Source organism: Symsagittifera roscoffensis, chromosome 8 (assembly GCF_963678635.1).
Source record: "Symsagittifera roscoffensis chromosome 8, txSymRosc1.1, whole genome shotgun sequence".
Lineage (NCBI taxonomy): Eukaryota > Metazoa > Xenacoelomorpha > Acoela > Convolutidae > Symsagittifera > Symsagittifera roscoffensis.
This window is the reverse complement of record NC_087069.1, coordinates 4,517,612-4,541,654: the sequence shown is the minus strand read 5'-3', so window position 1 is coordinate 4,541,654 and position 24,043 is coordinate 4,517,612. Positions and strand designations below refer to the sequence as shown.

At 32.5% G+C, this 24,043-nt stretch overlaps 1 protein-coding gene across 1 annotated transcript in view; it reads left to right on the top strand.

The window, feature by feature from the left end:
• Window positions 1-131: 131 nt before the first annotated feature.
• LOC134853197 (uncharacterized) overlaps window positions 132-24,043 on the top strand; it is a 32,388-nt gene continuing 8,476 nt past the window's right edge. Inside the window, exons 1-3 of the mRNA XM_063869155.1 lie at window positions 132-270; window positions 3,627-3,825; window positions 9,109-9,302. Of these exons, the coding sequence (XP_063725225.1) occupies window positions 231-270; window positions 3,627-3,825; window positions 9,109-9,302 (433 nt within the window). The 5' untranslated portion in view covers window positions 132-230. The remainder of the gene's footprint in view (window positions 271-3,626; window positions 3,826-9,108; window positions 9,303-24,043) is intronic.

Here is a 24,043-nt window from a genome sequence, read left to right as displayed (position 1 = left end):
TAACGAGAAAAATTTTGAAATCGCTTTTCAAAACTAGGTGATTATTTATTTCAATTTCAACACGACTTCAACTTAAACGTTTGACCTTTAGAACAAACTTAAATATTTTAAATGTTGGTTCAGTACTCAACTCAATCGAATAGAATTATGACCTTCATTGAGTAAGTTTATCAAAGTTGAAGCCATAATATATTCGTTTTTTGAATTGTTATCCATATTTAGCTTTCAAGATGAACATCAATTTTGCTTTGTTTGTTTTTCTTCAGAAAGGTAGGGTCATTTTTTAATATTCTCTATCGGATCTAGGAAATGTTAAGGACATTACGAGGCCAATTTGTGCACTGGATAGGCGCACAATCTTCTGTCTGTTTGTTCCTGGACTCCAAAAACTAATCTTTGAACATATTCCAAAATATAAGTGAATTCCACTTACAAAACTTCCGTGGATTCCGCGTACATATGAGTGTAACGTAAATTTTGTCGGCACTTTTGCAATTTCGCTGATTCCGCAACTAGCGAAAATGTGGATTCGGCAAAACGTAAGCGGAATCCGCAAATGTAATCGGATTCTGCAAACTGTAAGTGGCTTCCAAATTTTGTTAAATTTTGTACTTGCAAAAGAAACAATTAAAAGCTAGAGCTGGAATTCTTATCTCTAGCAATGCGGAATTTAAAATCAAGGACTTAACCATTGTCAGCGGAATCCACGAACAAGTCTTAAAACATTGGTTACCTATTTTCGTGGATGTCATCTTTCAGTATTTTGGAAGCACAACACCAAACAATTTCCATAATTGGAGTCAATGAGTTGAGAGTGTATGGAAAAACAATACACCAATTGCCAAATTAGGCCAAAATTTGGGATTGTATCAATCCCAAATACTGACTTTTGAAGCATAACCGCACTGACGAAAATGGTTTCGGATCGATTTAATTTGATTTTAAATCGATTTTAAATCAAGCCAAATTGATTAACAATGTACTTTTTACGGATTTAAATGGATATTAAATCGATTTAAATCTATCTTTTTTGAAAATTCAGATCGATTTAAGTGTCTAAAAAATCGATTTAATTCGATTTAGATGGATTTTCCGACTCACTAGAATCCATCCGAATCTCACTTAAATCCATTTTAAATCGATTTAAATCGATCTTTCTTGACAATTTTTGATCAATTCAAGTGTCTTAAAAATCTGTTTAAAAAAGATTTGCGCGGACTTTCAGACTCAATAAACTAAATTTTTTTGCTAAAAAAAACATACTCTTCAGGATCAATAATTGAAATATTTTGTTCTGGATTTTTTTTCGAAATCAAAACACACCGGCCAGATGTTATAGAATTCAAAAAAAGAGCCACAAAAATCAGGTTTGAAGCTCGAAAATATCCAATGAAACCATAGAAAATCATTGTAAATCAGATAATGGGCAAAATCCTGGTAAAGAACGAAAAAAGGATCACAATAATTTTAATTTTGTTAAATTTCGATCTCAATATTATAAAATCAGGGAAAATCATAAAAGAAAATCAGGTTTCGAGCAAAATTTTATGAAACGAATCAAGAAAAGGGTCAATATAGATCAGTTTTTGAACTCAAAAAATTCAAGGAATTCATAGACATTTTTGTTTGGTCTCTTCATAGCTAAAATACGCTATGGATGAAAAATTTAAAATGAGAGGCAAGGAATAAATGCGTTAAAAATTCAAAACTGATCAAACTCGGTGTAAAATAATTGATTTAAATTGATTAAAATCCGTTTTAATCACCTTAAAAATAAAAACAAATTATGACTGGAAAGAATGGATTTAAATCAATTTAAATTTTATTTCGATCTTTTTTTAGCTGGTATTTAAGATCAATTGAAATCGATTTTAAATCGATTTAACTAAATCTTTATCATTTTTATTTAATGTTTGTACTTTTTTCATACTAAAATCGATCTAAATTTAATCAGCGTACTTTTTTAATCCCTTTTTGTCAGTGCGGGTAACGCCGAATAATTTCAGTTATTGTAGTCATTGGGTTGAGAGAGAATGGAAACACAACAGACAGCATATACACCAAATTAGGTCAAGACTTGGGATCCATAGATCCTAAATACTGGTCAGTATTTGGGATTGATGCATTCCCAAAGTTTAGAATAACATGGAATAAATATGGAATAAATTAGATATTCATTAGGTTGAGAGTGGTTAGAAACACAACGCATAGCAAATCGTCGAACTAGTTCAGTATTTGGGTTTTCTTCGATCCCAAATACTGGTCAGTAATTGGGATTCCATTAATCCCAAACGCTGATTTAGTAAATTCCTAGTCTATTGAAATCAAATCATATAAATGAAAGATATTATTTTAAACGCACTACATATATACATATATGTAAACGGAACCCGCAAACAAAATGCGGATTCCACGTAAAGCTTGCGGATCCTGCTTATAGTTGCGGATTCCGCAACATCTTAAATTAACAATCACATGTCTTATTGTTTGTTTGTGGACTCCACAAATTGTTTTGGATTCCGCAGATACGTCTATTTTTGGAGCGATGTTGAGACGAACGGTGTTTTAAGTTTTTTTTGCGGAATCCATAACAGCAAAGAAGATCAAAGAAAAGTAGCAAGGATGTGGATTCCGCGACAAATCTGATTTTGGTCTGTTGTGGAATCCGCATACAATGCACGGAATGCACAGTTTAGCCTCGTAATGGATAATTTTGATGATTTTGTACGATTAAAAACCTCGCCTGCTGCTACTTAATCAGAATATTGCAAATATTAAACTAAAATAATTTACGATATCAACCTTCGAACGCCTGAAACTGTTTTTAAAGAAACTGTAAATTTTTTTTAGAAACTGTGATTTTTTTAAGAAACAAGGAAACAGCTTGATTTTTTAGTTCAATTGCGACTTTTTCTGATCAAAGCTGGAGAAGATGCGACACGCATTGCCAAAATGTATTCAAAGTTGAGGCAACCGAAATAATCCTAGTCCTAACTAATTGGCTGCATATATCGTTAAATTGATATCGTATATATAAACCGTTTAACTTTCAGAATTACAAATAGTATGAGCAAAATAGCAGCAAAATAAGGTTTTTGCGCCAACTATTCAAATAAGTGAGAGGGGGAAAAAGCTCAAAAAACATATTTCTGTTTGTTTTCAATTATATGTAACCTAATATCTAACGTAAGGTAAGATAATATCTAAATTAGAGCATAACACAAAACAGCTGAAACTTATCCTCAAGATCCTCAATATTTTTCTAGAAGCTTACTATCTATTTTTTTTGTTTTGCTTGTTTTTCACACATTTTTCAAATCAATTTCAAACTTCTAAAAATTTCAGAAATTACTTGAAACGAATTGGAAAATTTTTCCTGGGTGAATAACGTTTTCACATTGAGTCGACGGAAGATGAATTCCGTTTAATAAATTTTTTTTGATGCCAAAGTTGCTGTTATGTAATCACAAATGCCACCAATTTGTTTTGTTTGAGTTCTAAACCAATTTAAGATGTTTTTCTAAAAAAGAAATTTCTGATCGAAAAAATGCTTTTCATACAAGTTTCTTTTTTGAAAGTTGTATGATAGTCTTTTTTTTCTATGGACTTCAGATATTGTTTGATAGGCATTTTACTTGCATGGACATCAACCCCCGATCATGATACAAGAACAATATCTTGGGATTACTATGAAAACATTCCTGGAAATTGGGGCTCCTTGGTGTTTATTCTGCCGGTGGTGCCCGTTCAGCCAATCAGAATGAGCCAAGGTCAGCCAGTGTATCCGCCAGAAGTTGAGGAGTCTGTATGGTGTCAGCTCAGAAGGTATGACATCTTTTTTGTTCACATTGATTAAATTTTACTGGTTTTTGTTTGTTATGTTGAAAAAAATGTCACGCTGGATTAAGATTTTCTTAATTTTGGACTCGAACCCGCACTGTGGTTCTATAGGTTCTATAGATAATAATCGATTATAATCCGAACCGGACTTTTCTGGATAATTGTAATTGCATATTGTGGTATATTGAGACTTTCAGTCAGACTCTAAATTAAAGGCTCACAAATGAATTTTAATCTATAGGTTTTTTTCAGGCGATCAAATCTATTTTAAAAAGATTATAACGGGAAGGGAAATTTATAACACCAAAAAGGGAAATTGTCGTTTTTTTTCTAAAACTAGTTTGACTTGTGCAAAGTTTTTAACGAAATCAAAACCTGAGCTTTGTTTTCCCAAAACAGACGTAAAATTATTTCAAATGAAGTTTAACTAGGTTAAAATAGTGTTTTCTAACTTCTAAGTTTCTTGTTTTTTTTTCTATTCATTTTTTATACATGCTTAAAAACGTCTTTTTGGCTAGTCTTCTCAACGTGAAAATATCCGCTTCCAGGACAAACTCAACCTTCATATCCGCTTCCAGGTATTTACTTCTCTTACTTAATATGAAAACGGTAGGGGAGTAAGGTTGAGAAAGAGGAAAGAAATGCTGTTTTGCCTATTGTTTTGTTTAATGAAATTTTTTTTGTTCTTTAAAATTCGAGAATAGACTTTTTTTTTGGGGGGGGGGGGGGGGGGGGGAGAAGGATATGAGTTTTATATAGAAGTGTGAGTAAGTTTAGAAATTGAAAATGAGCAGGACGCGCTTAAAACAACGTGAACTATAATTTTTGCAGAAGTCTACAGATTCTATACCATTAAAAAGTTTAAAAAAAACATGTATTCAGAGAAACAGAAAAAATATATACCAATTATTTTGCTTAACATCCATAGCGGTTGTTGTATATTGCTGTTGTTTTTATATCTCGTAATATAGTAATAGAATGCATGGTCCTACAGAGTAATTATAATTGACTATATTTCCTATATCTTTAATCCAAAAATTTCGACTATTTCTCCATTTTCCATGGAATCTCAGAGCGTTAAATTGATTTTTGTTTTCAAAAATTTTGCCGTCATAAATTGTTACAAACTCAAATTGACACGACGCAATACATTGAAAACAAAATTTTTTACTGATCCTACAAAACTTTCTTTCATATATAATCTCAAAATCCATTACAAAATCCATTATTTCTTACAATCTTTTCTTATTGTCTTTTCGAAGTTATTATTGCAATTTAACTGCTAAAAATTAACTGATTCCGTGGTCAGTGGGTTTAGGTGGCTTCTTAGTGCATCAACTATTCAGCTCGTAAGATTGATCGAAAAACCGTCACAGGATAAAAAGGTGAAACTTTTCCGTTTCAACAAGAAAATGAACGTTTTTTTTTTTCACGCTTTTGCTGAATTTTCTGCAATGGCTTCAGAAAAAGATAAATATTTTCAACGAAAAACAGTTTAAGTTATTTGCAAAACGCCAGCGGATCAGAAACTGAGAAAATTTACTTTGACGGCGTAAGGTAGTGAGTATATTAGTAATAGTTGTGGAATTTGAATGATGGGCTGAAAATAGCTATTTCGGAATCTGATGAGCTTCATTCACTCTCAATACCGCTGAAAAACGAAAGACAAAAAGATTCAAATAGTTAATTGATCCGGAATTGAAAACAGACTTTGAAAGACACAGACATTGAAAGATTTTGGGAACCAGAACTTCAGAGCTAAGCTAACTAACGGAGCTAATTGACAAAATTTAGAGCTAGCGTAACTTCTATTGAGAATCCTGCGCAGATTCAGAGCAGTAGTTTTTCCAAAAACATAATAAAACAGTTCTTTTGTTGCCTCATATCGATGATCGGAGAAAACCACGCATAAGCCTTTTTTGCCAGTTTTTTGTTGTACGGCATGAAGAAAAAGTCAAGCTCATCAAGTTGTTTCGAGACCATAGTTCAAATTCTATATATTCTTTGCGAGGATGTATCTGTGGCAAGGACACCTCCAAAACTGGTTCGGATATACTCGCTTTTTTACGCCATTAAAACTAATTAGAGAAAAAATTAGTAGATTTGCTCGTTGAAATAAAAAAGGCAACTTGTACCTCACATGGCTGTTTACTCTTCTGATTTCAATTAACTGGACAGAACAAACAACATTCGAATATTTGAACGCGTTTTTTCAAATTGTATCAAGAGTAGACAAAATTTTAAGAGAAAATGTTGCTCAGAAAATTCAAATTTTAAGAGTTGTGCCCGGTTAACTGAAATCAACCCACACGTATTTTTTCTGAAAAATAATTAGTTTTTGTTGCTTTTTTACAGTATGTTTTTCTGAAATTTGAAAATAACTTATTATAGATGATTAGAAATGGATTATAACATTAACTTTTTCCGAAGCAAAGAAATCTATTTCATTGAAATATTGTCGGTTATCTTCAATTTGTTTTCAAAAAAGTTTTATCAAACAAAGCATAATCATTTTTATCGAAGGAAATACATTCATTTTTGTTTCTCTATTTGTGTGCAATTTCATTTGATCATATTAAATTTAAACCTAAATTAGATTTTTTGTGGTCTCGTTAATTTTGCAACTTTTTGTTATTTCAATTGCGTTTTATAATAAATTACGTGCAAACTTTCGATATATTTTTTTTTTCAATTTTTTTTGCAAACCCTACAAATTACCATATATCCCCACAATCAACTCCCACCCAAAAGTTACTAATTCTAGTGGGTGGTGGGGTGGATGTTTTATAGTCTTGGGCGTGGGGTGTTTGTTGAAAGTGTTTGATGGTTGTTGGAGTAAACGCAAGGGGGAGGTGTAAAAGGGGACGATGCATAGCGAGAAGACGTGGCGGTATGGGGCATAAGGGGGGGGGGGGGGGGGGCGTTGGGTGAGTGGGGGACATAGGGGAGGGGCTGAAGCGTAGGAGTTGTAGCGGGATAAGAGGCACGGGGAGCATAGTGGGAGGCATGGGGCTAGTGAACCGTGATTATGTGGATGTGCATATTCGTTCGTGCTGGCCTTTCGCAGAAAACTGCAAAAAAGGAATAAAATTATCCAAAAAAATAATCGAAAAATAATTATTGAAAAATCGAAAATAGTTTTTAATCGATTATAATGGGTTATGATCAGTTTTTAATTTAGTGAAAAATTGATTATAATGGATTAAAAATCCATTACGTTGTCTAAGTTTGCCATGATAATCGGTTATATAGACAAAATTTTAGTCAATTAAACCAGAAATTGTCGGTGCAGGGTCACTGTATAAACCTGTGTCGAGAGTTAGTTGTCGGTCGCTTTTGTCAATTGATGCATAACTCGACCACTTCAAACCGGTCATATGTTTCATTCAATTAGAGTCTTTGTTCAACCACAACAATTCGAGTTTACGCAAGAATTCCTCAAGAACATTTCAAATTGATGCTTAAAATTATTTATAGATGTATAGATTTATAAAGTTATTTTATGATACGCAAATTTTTTGTAATAAAAGCAAAACAGAAAACAGGTTAGTGAGTTTCTGATTGATTATCAAAGTGTTATAAAATAATTTTTTAATGTGCGTTGAATTGTTGTTGGCCTGCAAAATTACGTTAGCGAATTGAAATTTAGTCTTCGAGCCCAAACCTAGTAAATGCTCTAATTCAGATCTTAAAAAAATCTTTTTCAGATATAAATTTCAGATCAGAAATGGGTTTTGAAATATCAAAGTAACCCTTGGATACTTTCAGAATGCGTTTGTTCAAATCTAATTTCAGATCTGAAATTTTGTTTTTCTTGGTTATTTCAGATATGAAAAATCAAAGGTTCTGACACATTTTTCGCTATTTTAGGTCTTTTTTGTTCTAAATAGCTTTTGCTATCTACTAGAAGGTACTCAGGAAGATCTCACAATGGAGACTACTAAAATTTGTTTCCCAAAGATGAGATAAACATTGAAAACCGAAGTTTCATGGATAAAAACCGATTATAATGGATTTTGATGACTGAAATGCTGCCTATTTAATCGACAATCATGGCAAATTTATACAACTTAATAGATTTTTAATCCATTTTAATCAATTCTTTTTGAAAGATAAAAAAAATTCTTTAAAATCCATTATAATCGGTTATAATCTATTTTTGTTTTCAAAATAATTATTATTTTTTGTACATGAAAACCATGAAAAATGAATAGTTTTGTAAATAATGACACTACTTATTGCAAATTTCTGCAAAACTCGAACAAACACGTTCATCTAGTGTGAACGCGAGGGGCGGTATGGGGGTGGGTTGGTGTGGGGTCTGCCTCACGACACCCGCATCTCCCCCCCCCCCCCCCCCCCACACGGTTACCCATACTACATAATTACCTATCAGATGGTGATGCTTGGGGGGGGGGGGGGGGGGGGGGGTTGGAGTGGTGTATCGGGGGTTGTTGTGGGGTAAAAAAATCACAAAAGAAAGCGTGATTTTTAAAAAATTTCCTCGAACGCGATTGAAAATAGGAAAGAGTTAAAATTTAGCGAGAGAACAGAATCACTAACTTAAGTTTAATGTTATTATGAAAAAATGAAAACCTCACATCGAAAGATGTTAATAAATGGATTTTAATCCATTTTAATCGATTGAAACTGATTAGTTTTCTTTTGATAAAATTTTTTGAAAATAAGTTGAAAATAATCGATTGTAACCGATTATAATCGATTATATTGGAATTATTATTACTTAAAAAATATATATCATTATAATATATTTTTAATCAATTATAATCGATTACTTTTGTTATTTTAAAAAGACTGACAATGAAAATCCAATATAATCGATTATTATCCATGAAACTTCAGTGCGGGTATTTTAACAATTTTTTGCAAAAATTTTAAAATCAGCCGAACAAAAAATTCAATTAAGAAAAAATTTGTTTGTGGAATTGTTTTTTTACCGCTAATTAATATAAATACAAATGTAAAATACAAATGTATAAAACCTCAATTGTTTGCTCGAAATGCATATATTGTAATTTATCAAAGAATTTCTCACATCTAATTTCAGATCTACAACTCGGATTTCAGGGTTATTTCAAAAACTTATCGAAACCTGAAACAAAAATTTTCATTTCAAATAAAAATTTTCTCATTTGAGAATCAACTTATGTAAGAATTAAAAAATTTCATATATTGTACAGAAAATCCGCTGGGTACGGCATTGTTGTCCTTGATGAACGTTTTTAACTATTTTAACGTTCTGTTTAGTCCGTACTACTGCCTTTTTGGGTACAGAACAGCGTTTAATGATGATGATTTCACTGAACATGATTATGAAGATCCTGCTCGAATAGCCCATTTGGAAGCAGAAGCTGTCTTGCAGAAGGAAAACGAAGAGCAATTTAGTCATTTGATCCGTGAAAATTGGCATCGTATAAACATGTTCAACATCGGAAATCTCGGTAAGATTGTGAATGCAGTTTTATTAAAATTGAGAGCCCAGGATTCTTAGCATCATTATTGACTGAGAGGTTTTTCATCATCCCGGGTTGACCTCTATAGACCAAAAATGCTAATCATACAATTCCATAAACTAAGTCTATGAAAAAATACTAATCATACAAATTCATACTTTTTGCTAAAATATAACACAAATAGATATGAAAAAGATGGAATTGCAAAAATTTGGAACATGCAAAAATAGTTGAAAAGAGTAATCTACCATTTCTGAACAATTTTGCCTGCAAGGTTCAAACTTCAAACCAGCTTGATTCGAAGCTGTCTGCAAAATCGTGTTTGCATGTGAAAACATTCTGAGAACGGCAGTTGTCTGTTTTAACTGTTTCTGTCTGTTGCAATGTTTTACTGCTTACCATAGAAAAATGACCAAAATACGCTCCGAGTAAGGCCACAGTGTAATGACATAAACGATTAACATATATAAACATGGATAGAAGGTTACTACGCAAGTAGCACAGAGTGTTTCGACCATAGTTTTAGAAAATAAAACAAAAAAAGTTTTTTTTTTCAAATTGGTGTCGTTTTTTCGGCGTGGTGTGATAAAAGCAGCTGAACGAAAAACTAAGAGATTAGGTTTAAATGACAGTCATAGAAAAAAAAACAAATTGAAAAACTATTTAGTAAAAAACGATTAGAAAAACGAAAACAAAATCTTTTAAAATTTGGATTTTTTGAAGTTTCTGATTTCCAAAAGGCCCTAATGAGTTATGGCCGATGTGGTTAACTCATAGAGTAATTTCGGATAGGGTACACCGTCTGCTCGTCACGCTATCTTATTTTCGGCCGGATAGATTCGTGCAACTTCTTAGTCTAATACCGATCCTAATCTTACTCTTATACTTTCTAGTCTCAGGGTGTTTAACTAATCTCTGCTAGGCTCAATAGATCTAGGGTATACTGGTTTGTTGCGGCTGCTGAAGTTCTCTTGGAGAGACAACTAATTTCTAAGTTAAATTCAAATCTCTCTGGTGCTGAAATTACAAGTAATTTCAGCACTTACAAATAAGTGGGTTGTTAGTTAGATGGATCATGATTGGTTAATATTAAATACTTTACAGTGGTAAAATATCTAATTTATCCAATCATAAAATATAGCTTAGATCAGGTTCCACCCATCCGGGTTTTACAGAGTTTTTTAGAATTATCTTTCTGCAATTTAAAGGATGGATGATGAACGTTGGTATTTGGCGAACATCATACTCTTGTCCGGTTCTTCTTGTTAAAGAAGTTCCAGGACGCTGGAGTTAGGGATATCAATCGTTGGGTCGTCTTGTGACAACGACTGTGTTCCCCAATGAAATCAATCTGATTTCAAAATGGTTTGCTATGACGGGTTTTTCTGTATTATGTAGAGAACTTGTTTTGTGTTCAACCTCGTCTGGGAATGGCGTGGAGATCGTGTGTGGAAGGGAAGCCTCGTAACTCGGATCTGTACGTATACTTGAACATCGAGGTGGTCATTGGTCTAGTTCAATGAAGTCCTTTTCTGCGAAGTCAAGTCGTACTCTAAATCCTTTGAGTTGTGATTGTGGACGGCATATCGGTTGTGGTTAGCCATTCTTGTTCGAGTGTGATGGGATCATTTTGTCTTTGGATGTTCGTCTTTGTTGTTGTGTGTTGATCTAAATGCTGCAAGGTATGATTTACATTTTATAAAATCATATTAGTTCGGTTTTTTAATCATGAATTTAGTTAGTTGTTTTCACAAAAGCGTTTTGTTTTAGTTCGGTTATTTTGAAGAGTTACTCACCCTTGAGTACCTCTTATTAAAAACAGAAGTGTGGTCACAAAGCGTGGATGTAGCGCGGTGGGTTAGGCCGGCTATAGAGCATGCTCAGGACGTCCTCTCTGGTGGGCTAGGCCAGGAGTGGGAGTATGATTTCGTGCTGTTTCTTTGAGAGGTCCTGTTATGTGATAACTTTTTAAGTTGGGTTTATGTTGGTCTTTCTTATGTTACTTTGGTTGTGTCCTTTTTTCAAAAATCAAATTGTTTTTGGTATGGGTTTGTCTTGCGACTTTTTTGTGTTTTATTATTTCTTTCTTAGACTTTATAATAGTCTTCAAAAGAATAAATTATCCAGTCTTAAACTAGGTTAATCCGGTTTGGGTACCGTTGGTTTTCTTTTTCTTAGTCATGCTGTTCTTTTATGATTTGTGGTGGTTAGTAAGCTGCGTTGATTAGTTTGGTTTAGTATATAATTCCTTTGCAACCGGGTTAAAGGAAAGTTTGAAACTTGTTATCGTTTGTTAGAGTTGTTGAGTGTGAAAACTTGAAACTTAAAATCATTATTTAAACAATTCTTCGTGGGCGAGCTGTGCGAGTTTGGATAGAATTCCTGTGCGAGTGAATGAAAATATCAAAAAGTTAGTACTGCATTTTCAATTTATTACATAGAATTTCAATTTTACTGCTAGTTTTGGGGGAAATTTAAAGTTATAAATTTTCATCGTAATAATTTACTGCTTTATGGGAAAACAATTTATAAATTAATTTACTACATTTGGTATGAATTTTATCATATTACTTTGTGTAAAATATTAATGAAGTTTAGAAGAATTTTAACAAGTTCATTTTTTATTTTTCTTTTCTGTTTTTTGAGATGATCGTGGTATGAAGACTAAAAATGTAAAAGAGACATGAATTAAGAATGGTTAGTACTAATTTAAATTTATTAGTTAAGAATATTTTTAAATTATACTTACCTGTTAATCGTCTGGGAAAAAGCCGTGGGGAAAGATGTCGTGTACTATGTCCGAAGTTGTTAGTAATTTTGCTAGCATGCGTATGATGTTTTTAGTTTGAAGCAGTGGCCAAAGCAATTGAAGTGCTTTAATGGTTTTTAGTTCTTCAGTGCCTACTGCAAACTCATGAGGTGTGTTTTGAATGAGGTTATATGTTTTGTGATTATATTTAGTATTGTGAATAAATTTTAATATTGGGATTTCTATAGGTTGGATAAATCATGTGGGATAAGGAAGGGTCTGGATTCTTCGGCGTTAAAGGTCTTCGTGATGGGACAAAATATCTACTTTTGTGTCACTGGGTCATAATTGCGGAGGATGCCGTGGAGGTTAGTATCTTTGATGCATTAGGTTAAATTAAGAAAAAATGGTGAAGTGTACTTTGAGTTAAGAAACTGAAAACGATGGTGTGGTTGTCTTGACGGAGTATGTAAATCAAAATGATTTTGTATGAAGCGATAGTATGTATATGTATGAGTCTGTTTAGTGCGTAACATAATGTCGTGTGAACAGTGCAAATCGCGTTCATGTGGTGCAAGGAAGTGAAATTTTTCTTTAAATCTTTCGTAAGCTTGAATATCATTGAGTGCTTCAGAAATGATGTGATCATATTTTCTATCAAAACTATTAAGTGTGAATACATATGATGTTTTGATGAAGAATTTTTCTGTTAGTTGTGGGTTAGCGAAGCGTTCGTCGTCTAGAAATTGGTCTTGATTAACTCGAATGATATTATGGTCGTAATATTCTATAGTAAATTCGTTAGCTCGGGGTGCAGTGAATGTTTTTAGTGATTTTTTATATCCTATATAAGTAAATTGTCTAGGTGTTAGTGTTGCGGTGAGTCTATATAGCATATCTTTATTCTTTTCTATATCGTTATGAGTACTTGATAGTGGCAGGCAAAGGGGATTAGTAAAATGGTAATATGCTGTCCAGTGAAGTGTAGGCATTAAAACATGTTCATCTACAAAACTACGTGTGTCGTTAGTGTCGTTAGGTGTGTTTAAAGTATATTGTGGGAATGAGGGTAAGGTGATTGCTAGAAAATTTTTAGTGTTGGTGTGGTGTGGGTGATTAATATATTCGCAGGCTGTTCCTGGTTTGGTCGGGAATGGATGGTTCGGGAATTTTCTTTTGAAAGTGCGATAAGCTCTATTAGTGCTATTTGATGATTCGGTGGATGTGGATGATGGTGCTAATGATGCGGTATAAGCTGAAGAGGGTGTAGGGGTAGGTGGGTTTGATGATTCTTTTGTGGATGAAATCTGATTTATAGTGGGGTTTTCAAGGTGGAAGGGTTGTTGTTGTAGGGTGATAAAATTATCTAGTTCCTGGGAGATTTGGGGAGTATCTGGAGAATTGGATGATCGGTCTGAATGAAATGAAGAGTAGGTTGGGGTGACTTGTGAAGCATAAGAGGGTGTAGAAATGGATGGGAGTGGGTTATTTGGTGGGATTGGTTGAAAAGGGGGTTTTGAAAAAACTGATGAGTTGGTTTGAAAATTATTGGATGGAGATGGTTCAGAGTCTGCAAATTCATCGGGGGTTTCGATATTTGGGTTATTGAGTTGTGAAATGGAGTATAAAACTGAGATATGTGAGTTAGTGTCTGAATTCATGCCTGATGTTACATTATTGGTTGGGAAATCGGGTGGCGGGAAAGCAAAAAGTGGAATTATTGTAATTGGAGTGTTGAGGTTGGTTGGGTGGGAATTTGAGCGGTGTAGGGATCCAAGTTGTCGGCTCATCGTGGGCTAAAAAAATTATTATTTTGAGACTGAAAAGCGGTGGTATGGGGTTGTTCTATAATTTGTTCATATGTATTTTCATCTAGTGAATGGTGTGTCATTATATGTTGAATGGGACTTTGTGATATGGTTGGTCTAAAATTTGGATTATGTGTTATTGCTAAATTTCGAAAATTTCGTGGGACTAGTAATAATGGATGGCGTTATGTCTACATTGTTATGTTCTTCATCGTATGTGTTCTGTCTTGTTGCTATTTTTGTGTTGTATTCTTTTATTTGTGCGTCTTAAAGAATTTTGTTTATTGATGATGAAAAAATTCCAAAAAATCCTGCAAATAGTATGCGTGCTACACTTGCTTGTCTATTTACTTGAGTGTGTATAGCGCATGTATTATAGATTCCTTTTAAAAGTGAAAAAAGAAATCCTATAAAGTTAAACATTGCGTATAAAATAGTTAATTTTTCTAAGATGTAATAGGGCCATCCTAGAAAATCAAGAATTTCATTTTTTAGTGTAACAAAGCTAAAAATATTGATAGGTGAAACATCTTGTGGTCTGTATTTTTCACCGTTTAGATATATATAGTCTTTAATGTCTTTAAAATATCCGCTATAATCTTGTGTATAAATATCTGCAAATCCTGCGGTTTCGGCAAGTTTGCGTAAATTTTGGTCAATTGATTGTCTTTGTATAGTGTCCATTTGTGTTAATAATTCTTGGAATTGTTGTGTTCTAATGTGGTGTTGGATATCTGATTTTGAATAAATACTAATTGATTGTAAATCAATATTTGGATTACGAGCAATAGCTCTGATGCTTTCGGGTGAAAACTTTTTGAGTGATTGCATTAACGTAGGGTATGGAGTAAGAATATAATATTTATCTTCATCAGGGTTCAATTGTACTACATTGTGGCTATTTTCTGATCCACATGGGACTGCGGTATCCCAAAAATATGTTCGTCTTGAAAGTGTGTCAACAAAATGTATTTTTTTTTATAAAAGATAGGGATTCTGTTATAGCAGCGTTTACCTTCAAAAACATATAGTGGTGATACTTTTTTGGTACAAGTATAAAACCATAAAATGTTTCCTTCGTAGTCTAGAAAATTTGATCTCTTTCCTGATAATAAATATCCTGCGTAGGGTATTTTTAATACTGCTAGTGCGAGTGATTGTAGGATTTGTGTCCTTTCTAATTTTCATAGTTGGTGAAGTGTTTCTAATTCGGAGAGTGACATTTCTTGAAAAATTCGACTAATCGTGTAGTTTAACTTCATATCTAAGTGGATATCATAGTGGATATTACCAAAATAAGTGTTATTCATTAATGATAGTTCTTGTAAACGTGTGCTTCTGGTGTCATGTGGCTTTAGTTTTCCACCAGGTTGACCATTTCTTTTTTGAAAGTTAACTGGTATATATGATGTTCCTTCGTGTAGAGGGTGACCTGTGGCATAAGGGTCAATTTTTAATTTTCCAGTGGTCATGTCAAAACCTTTTTCGTATTCGACTAGTATTTCAGAAAATTGTGTTTGGTAAAATGGGTTTCTGTATTTACATGCGATTTCTGTTTCTTGGTATATTTGGAAACGTGTTAATTTATTTTCTATATTATGGAGATTTCGAAAATCATTACTTTGTTTTCGTGATGGATTGACTTTTTCATATGGAATTGATTGTATAAAATATTTAGCCGGAAATTTTATCATTCGAGCGTGTATTTTTGCTACTTGAAATGTTGGGAGAAGGATTTGTGTTTTGGTCGGAAAATATTGAAAAAAAGATTTGTTGAAGTATCAATATTTTTAGAATATACATGTGTATGATAATCCTGAATATGGGTTATAAAATGTGATGTAACCAATTGTCTTTTTGGTATATCTGTCGTATTTATGTATTACTTCAGTTGTTATAAATGGTGGTGGTAGCGATTGAGCTGTTATATTAGGTGGGTCTAATGGGTATGGAGGTTGAACAATGATGTTAAGTTTAACCGTGATTTCGAATTTTAATTGTAGGCTATTTTGTTGGAGTATTTGGATGTTATGGTCACGAATGTCTTCGTGGATGTCTTGTCTATATTGTAGTCTATGGAGTGCCCAATTGTGGAGTCGGTCACTTTCTGGATGTTGTCCAAATAATGGTGGGGGTGCTGTGAACGTGTTCCAATCTAATCTTAAAGGGATATTTGTTGATGATTGTTCTCGATATCTAACGTCGAGGTTATTTGGAAAATTTAGGGGGAAAGGCGTCGGTGAAATCTGGCTTATTGATGGTGTTGATGGTAGTGATAATGTTTCTGGTAGTGATGATGATGTTGTTGTATCCGTAGAAATATCTATTGGGTCATTTATTAAATTTGGTTCACCTTGTGTGAATGAGTGTGTTGTCCAATATGGTAGTCGTGATGTTTGATTGGGGGGTTAAAGGGATTGTCACGTATTTGTTCAGATGTTGGTGTTGAACCTAAGTAATCTGAGGGTATACTTGACGTGCTACGTTGTGAAAGAAGTATAGGGGTTTCTGGTTATGTGCTATTTGGGTTTTCTGGGGTAATTGGTGATTGGGGTATATCAAAATGGACTCGGGGGGTTTGAAAATTTCTATTTCGTCGTGGATGTATAATTTGTCTATTTATTTCAACTGTATTTTGGTTTTGACTAATGTTTCTTATTCTACTTAATTCTTGTGGTAATGTTGGGTACAAGTTATATGTTGGTTCACTTAGGGGTGCTTGTCGCTGAACTGGTTCTAATGGTTCGGATAAGCGAGCGTGTCGTTCTTCAAAAGTGTATGGGTTATCTTGGAAAGAAATTCGTGTGGATGTTTGGGGGTTTTGGGTAGTTGTAGGTATTGTCGGGTTTTCTTGGGATGATGTCGGTGAAGACTGTTTGTGTGATTGTTAGTTAGCAATTTTTGAAGGTATTCTGATTGATTTTTCCTAGTGAAAAAATTTACGTTTATTGTAGTATTCTTCAAGGAAGAGAATTAAAAGGATTGTTGCTAAGGCGAATGTGATTATTGCCTTTTTTTATACATTTGCACATTGTCAATATTAGGGATGATAAAAATGTTATGAAAATTACAATTAGTAAAAAAATATCTGATCTACTAAAAATTGTTCGTATCATTTAAATAAACTTTGGGTTATCGTACCTGTGAATATGGTCAATGATTTGGGAAAGTTGGAGATATATTTCAAATAGGGAGTAGAAAATTTAAAAAATGTTGCAAAAAATGATTAAAATTATTATAAAAGCTTCAAAGGTATCTAAGAGAAATATGAATAAAAGTTTAAGTATTGTGAAAAAGTTTATGAAAATGTTGAAAATTGTATGTTTAAAGATATTGACTGGTCGAGAGAAGAGCATTTAAGAAATAATTTCTTGGTCGAATATTTTTTGTTGTTTGGGGCAATTTTTAAGTGTGGTCGAGTTATTTATTGATTTTTTGACAAGTGGGTTGAGTTTTGTGAAAAGTTGTTGGGGGCTAATTTTATGGTGTTCGGGAGATCTTCTTTGCTTTATTGTTATTTGTCAGATGATCTGGGGTATTTTTGAGAATTTTGTACTTTAGGCTAAATGATTATGGTCCTTTTGTACTTTAGGCTAATTTGTGATTTTTGGTTAGAGGGTTTTTGAGGTCTGAGTTGGGAAAATATTGTTGATCTTTGCGTTATTAGATAGGGGAGGGTTGTAATATTATGGTGGTATTTATTTTAGTTGTCAAGTTTTAGCAAGTTGCTTATTTTGGACCTGGAGGTTGCAAAGTTATAGTTATAGATATGCCTGGAGTTGAAAATCTTTCGGCTAATAGGTTGGTGTTATAGTTATAGAAGGTGACGGATTGAATGAATCCTTTTGGCTAAATTTGAACTAGAATTTTTGCGTGTTTGCAGCATGTTATTTTGAAAAACGAAATTTCAAAATGATCCAGAGGTGCAAAGATTATTAGTTTGAAAATTAAAGTTGTTTTTGAAATTCAACTTTCTTCAATATTTTAGATTGTGGGATGAATGTTTTGTAGTTTTTGATTTCTAAGTCGTGATGACTCTCTATGTTCTGATTTCTCGATTTGTTCTTGTGGTAAAACTTTTTCTATCATTTTCCTATTTTTCCTTTCTTTTTGAGATATTTTTTGATCTAGCTTTTTTGTATTGTTTTGGGTTGTAGTTGGTTTTGTGTTTTGTTTTCCATGATGAATGTCGTTTTGTTCATTTATTTCTTTTTCCGTATGTGGGTGATTTTGAATAACTTTCAAACCTGTGAAAGAATATAATTGAGTTAATTCGCGTAGCGCGTATTCTTTTGGGTAGTAATTCAATAGATTGTTCCGATGTTGAACAATTTCTTTTTTGTCTGAATCGGTGATTTTATATGTTACGTCAGTGGGTTTGGCAATTATTTGGTATGGTCCTTTGCGAAGGGGTTGTAATTTTTTAGAAATTCCTTTTTGTGTAATAAAATTAGGTAATAAGACAAATGTTCCAATTTTTAAATCTGAGGCTGATGTAAAGCGTGAATTAATTTGTTCGTTAATGTTTTGCCTTTGTAACAATTTTTTTGTTACTCTTTGGTAAATTTCATTGTGTTTTTTATCTCTATTTAAAATCCATTCGGTGTGTGTACCGAAGGCTAATTTAAGGATTTTAAGGATTTGTGGTGATGAAAATGATCTTCATCATGCGTGTGTAAAGGTAGGTTATAAAAAACTGAGTCTTTATTTGGTTGGCAATGACCTTGTGCATTTTTATGAGAGTTTGCTGTAAACATAATTGGTTTACGTGGCTTTTGATTAAAAACCAATTTGTATGGTGACATTCCTAGAGTTGTCGTAATTTGTGAATTATATGCTAAGGCGAATAATTTTACATCTGTTGTGTTTGATGTTATATAAGTGACATAGTGTGATGATTTCATTATTTATGAATTCTGTACCGTTATCTGTAACTAAGATTTCGGGTAATCCGAATTTAGCTATCCAGTGTTCATAAAGTGTTGTGTAAGCATAATAAGCGTTACAATGTGGTACTGGGTTGAGTGCTACATAATGTGTAAATGCATCAACAATTACCATAATGTAGGAGTTTCCTTCAGAGGATGGTGAAATTGGTCCTTTTGCATCGAATGAGATACGATGGTTAAAATATAAACTTTGTCCTTTAAAATCTTGTTTTTGTGCTATTTGTTTTTGATTTGGATAAGGTTTATTTAACTGACATACTATACAATCATTGCATAGTACTTTTATCCAAATTGGTGCATTTGGGAAATAAAAATTTTGTGGAAAATTTGAATATGTTTTCTCTGATCCAGAGTGTCCTTTAGTATTTTGTGTATGTGAAATGTTAAAAGCTATTAGAATCATACTTAAAGGGAGACAGGGAGCCTTAGAATCATTTAATTGATATTCTAGAAGGTCTGTGTTTTCATTAATTGTTGTATTATTAAATTTTCGGAAATATCGGAGGAGTGTTTTATTTCCTAAAATTGTGGTATCTGCTTTTACGGGCTTAGTTTTGTATTTGTGCCATGATTTTAGTTGCCTAATTACTGGGTCAAGATTTTGATATTGTTTCAAGAGTTCAAGTGTAATTTTATCTGTTGGAGGGAGAAAAATATTTTCAATTTCTAATTTAGATAGGGGAATTGTGTCAAAAGGGGCATGGAGGTCAAAAACTTGATTTATTGTGTATTTTGAATCATTTGGTTGTGGTCCTGACAAATTTATTTTATCAGTTAAATTTTCTTTTTCGATTAACGGAAAAAAATCTTTTTTATGCGAGTGGTTTATTATCCTTTTTTGTTGGGTGTTATTTTTTATCCATTGTGAGTATGGAATTGGTTTGAAAGTTGATGTTCCTCGTAGATCAACTTCGTAGTGATTATTTTGGCTCTCTAAGTAAAATGGAAAATGTTGTAGGATATTTATTTGTGATTGGTCAATGTCAGTTTTTACTGCATATTTGCATTCTAGTCGGGGTGATGTTTTGTCTTTTGCAAGGTAAAATTTTATATTCTTTGGTATTTCAACTGTAGTTTTTCGTGTAAGTAATTCAGGTGGTGTATTTCGACTTAATGTATCTGATAGTGCAAGAATTAATTGAAATCTATAAACTCGGTGATTGGGATTTGTCTTTTGTGTAAAGAGAAAAATGATTGGTTTATGATCTGTGAATAGAACTGTTGGATGTTTTGATCCAAGTATCAGAAATTCATATTCTGTGAGTGTATAAATTATAGCTGTACATTCTCTCATTAGAGTTGAGAGTCGTAGCTCTGCTTGTGTGAATAATCGGGAATTTGCTGATATAAGGTTCATTTTATTTGTACCACTATGTGATTGTAGTAATGCTGCGCCGATGCTAAAATTTGAAGCATCGCACATTGCATAGAATGGTTGATTTGGATCTGGGATTGTGTTTGAAATTTGTTCAGTAAAAAGTTTTTTTAATTTCTTCAAATCGTGTTTGATGTCAGTTGTCCATTCAAAATTATTTTGTTGTCTGAGGATATTATAGAACGGTCTTAAATATAATTGCATTTTATAAACGTACTTGTTTAAGAAATTTATCATTCCAAGGAATTCTTGGATTTTCTTTTTGTTTGTCGGTGGTTGAAGTTTTTGAATAGCATCAAAGCGTGATTTTAATGGAGTGATTGTGTTTCTTTCTATATTATGTCCTAAAAATTTAACTCGTGTTAAAAAGAAGTGTGATTTATCGGGGGCGGCCTTCAGATTTTCATTCTGAAGTATTTTATGAAAGTGTTCTAAAACTGTAAACATTTCCTCTTTTGTCTGTGATTGCATAAAAACATCATCTAAGTATGTGATTGCATGCTTTTTGAGTATAAGTGGTCTAAAAATTTTACTCATAAAAGCTGAAAAAGCTGCTGGTCCTGTGGAAATTCCATAGAATAATCTATTGAATTCGTATTGTTGATTTCCAATAACGAATTGCGTTAATCGTCGTGATTGTTCGTCTAGTGGCATTTGATTGTATGCACTATTCATATCTGCGGTTGTAAAGTATTTTCCGTTTTTTTTTTAAATAACTTGTATTGGTTCAATAGGCCAATTGCATTTCGATTTGTCTTTTAGTGAATTGAGGTATCTAGCGTCTAAAACTATTTTTAATGATTCTCCTTTTGCTAGAATGATAACAGGGTTAATAAATGTGTTACCTTTTGGTTGTTCTTCTTTATTTACTGGTGAGATTATTTTAAATTGTTCTAAAATATCAAGTAATCTATTAACTTTGTCATGTAAATGAATTGGTACTTTAATAGCTCTTTGTTTTTTGAAAACTGCGTCAGGTTTTAACGGGAGATGTAGTGTTGAACTGATTTTCCCAACATCAAATTTTGATGTTGCGTAAACTGTTGAATATTTTAACAGTTATTTTGCTAGTTTGTCAAATTCGATTTGTGTAATTTGTGAGTGTTCAAAATTAAACATTGTTAAAAAATTGTTGTTGTTCTTTTGTGTAATTTGTTATATTGAATGTTGGTTTAAAAAAAGGTGTTTTTGTGAAATAATCTGTGTTTCTCTTTTCATTGCTTATTATGTTATTTATGGATAATTCTTCGTTAAGAATTGTGGATTGGCAAATATCTAGTAATTGGAGTATATTTATTACGCGGTAGGCTACTTCATGTATGGGTGAGATTGTAGCGTTTGTTTCGCAATATCCTAAAAGTCCTAAGGGTAATGTTACTTGATACGGTGTATTGTTATACACGTGTAACGAAATGATGTCGGAATTCGTGTTTTTCAAATATTTTATAAATGAAATCGTGATTTTAAAAAACATGTGAATAGGTTTAAATTCAAACTCTGACATAAAAAGTTGTTGTTTATTTTAATTTTTATCATACTGGTGAACTTGTTTTATTGAAAAATTATATATATTTCCTGATAGTGGTTTCAGGTGTTTCCGTTATTGGTTATAAATTGGATAATATTTTGAGAAGAATGGTGGTTGTTTATTTAATCTTTGAAAAATTGTTAGAGCTGTATTTTTTGTTTTTGTGTACTTATCTTTGATCAGTATTTTAGTATTTAAGATGTTGATTGTTGGTATATATTTTGATATAAATGCCAATGATATTGTGTTTAATATCAGTAATATGAAACATCTGTTTAAATGGTTTGTTTAGAATTTTATTTTGCTCCATTGTTCTTGTGGGGAGAAGGAATAATTGGTTTTTTCCATAATTTTTTAAATGTTGATCCTTGTGCTGTTGCTAGTTTACTGTTTTGATTTCGTTCCATGTGGGAATATTAATTATGTTTGATTCTGCTCCTGAATCAATTAAAAAATCAATTTCAAGATCTGGTGGTTGAAATTCTTTGTTTCTTGGACTTTCTAAGAGAAATGGTATTGTCCAAATTTTTTCTCTGGGTTGTTCTTTTTAGATAGTTTGATAAATATGATTTGTGTTTAAACATTTTGTTTTGTCTTTTTCTTCGGGTTTAATTACTGTGTTAATTTCGTTTACTTCTTGTGTAGTTTGTGTAGTATCGATGGGTTCAATGTAATAATTGTGAAGGAGTTCCAATTGGTTTTCATATATATGTGATGTAAAAGGTTGTTCATATATGATAGGTTCATAGTCATTTTCGACTGTTATCATATTAACGGAGATAGTATTTTCTGTATCACTTTCTGTATCTGATGATCCACAGTTTATTTGATTTAGTTGTAGTTCGTTACTTCCTGTGTTATCAATACCTGGGGGGTCTGATGTTGTTTCTTCATTTGACTGTACTTGATTAATTTGTATTTGGTGTTTTGGTGTACTACCTCTATATCGGTATTTAGAATTATTAAAATGGTTATAATTCCTATGTGGTGACTGGGAATAATTACTATATTGATTATTATAACTTGAATTTCGATTTTGTGAATTGTTCCGTGATCTGTTTTGATAATTGTCATTTGATCTGTGATAGTTTGATCTATTATACGAGTTATTTCTTGATCGATTGTTTGGGTAATTCTGATTTCGATTGTTCGAATAACTTCTATTTTGATTATGTGAATAGTTTCTATTTCTGTTGTATGATGAGTTTCGTGATTGATTATTGGAATAGTGTTGATTTCTTGGGTTTGATTGGGAACTGGATCTAGAAACAAATTGTGTTGCATTGGAATTTGATCTCGAATGGTTATTTCTACTATTTGATCGATTGTAATTATTTTGTGATGAATTTTGTGTATTTCTTCGTTCTGGTGATCTTCCTCTATAACTTGAGTTATATGGTGATTGATTCCTTGTGTAATTGGTGTTGTTCGGAAGTGATTTTCCTGAACTTTTGTTTCTATATATATTTTTGTTTGGTAGATTTTGATCTTTTTTCATATATTGATAGAACGATTTATTTGGTTCTTTATGCTTTTGAGGTTTATTCTGATTATCTTGTTGTTTTTGTCTACATTCGGAAATACTGTGTCCGTATCGTCGGCAATAATTACACCATTTTTTGAAAGATGGTTTGCCTTTAAAATTTGGATGTTTTTCATAAATATTTAGTATTTCAGTGATTTTTTCAACTAGGTCTGTATCTGATTCCTGTATGTTCTTTATATGTGTAGTGTTTGTTTCAATTCGATTAACATATTGTAGTTATAGATTTTCTGTTTCTTCAAGTTTCATTGTGATTTCCGCTTGCTCTAGTTTGTCTACTAGTTTTCGAAAATCTAAATCTGGCTCTCGAATTGAGGAAGGATGAGATGCTCTCTTTTTTTTTACATATTTTCTTTAATTGAGGTGTTAAGGTCATCATTAAAATTTCTGTCATTTTTGTGTTTTTATAGTCATGTGTATTAAGTGAATATGCTTTTTAACTAGTGTTTCGATACGTACTGCTAATTGTTTGATGGTTTCATTTGGTAATCTGCGAATTTTATTACATAAAACTCTTTGGTGTTGTTTATTTCTTTCGGAGTCAAACATTTTTGAAAATTCTTGTGTAAATCTTTTCCAATTTGATTTTATTTCTATTGGCAATACTGAAAACCATTTTTGGGCTGCGCCATCTAAGGTAGTGATTCTGCGGCATTTGGCATTTGTGAAAAATTTGAAAGTTGATTTTTTGTTATTTCGTGTTGTTGAAGGTAATATGGGAGTGGTATTTCATTTTGCATTTGAGTTAGTTGATACGAGTGTGTGATCATTGGATTT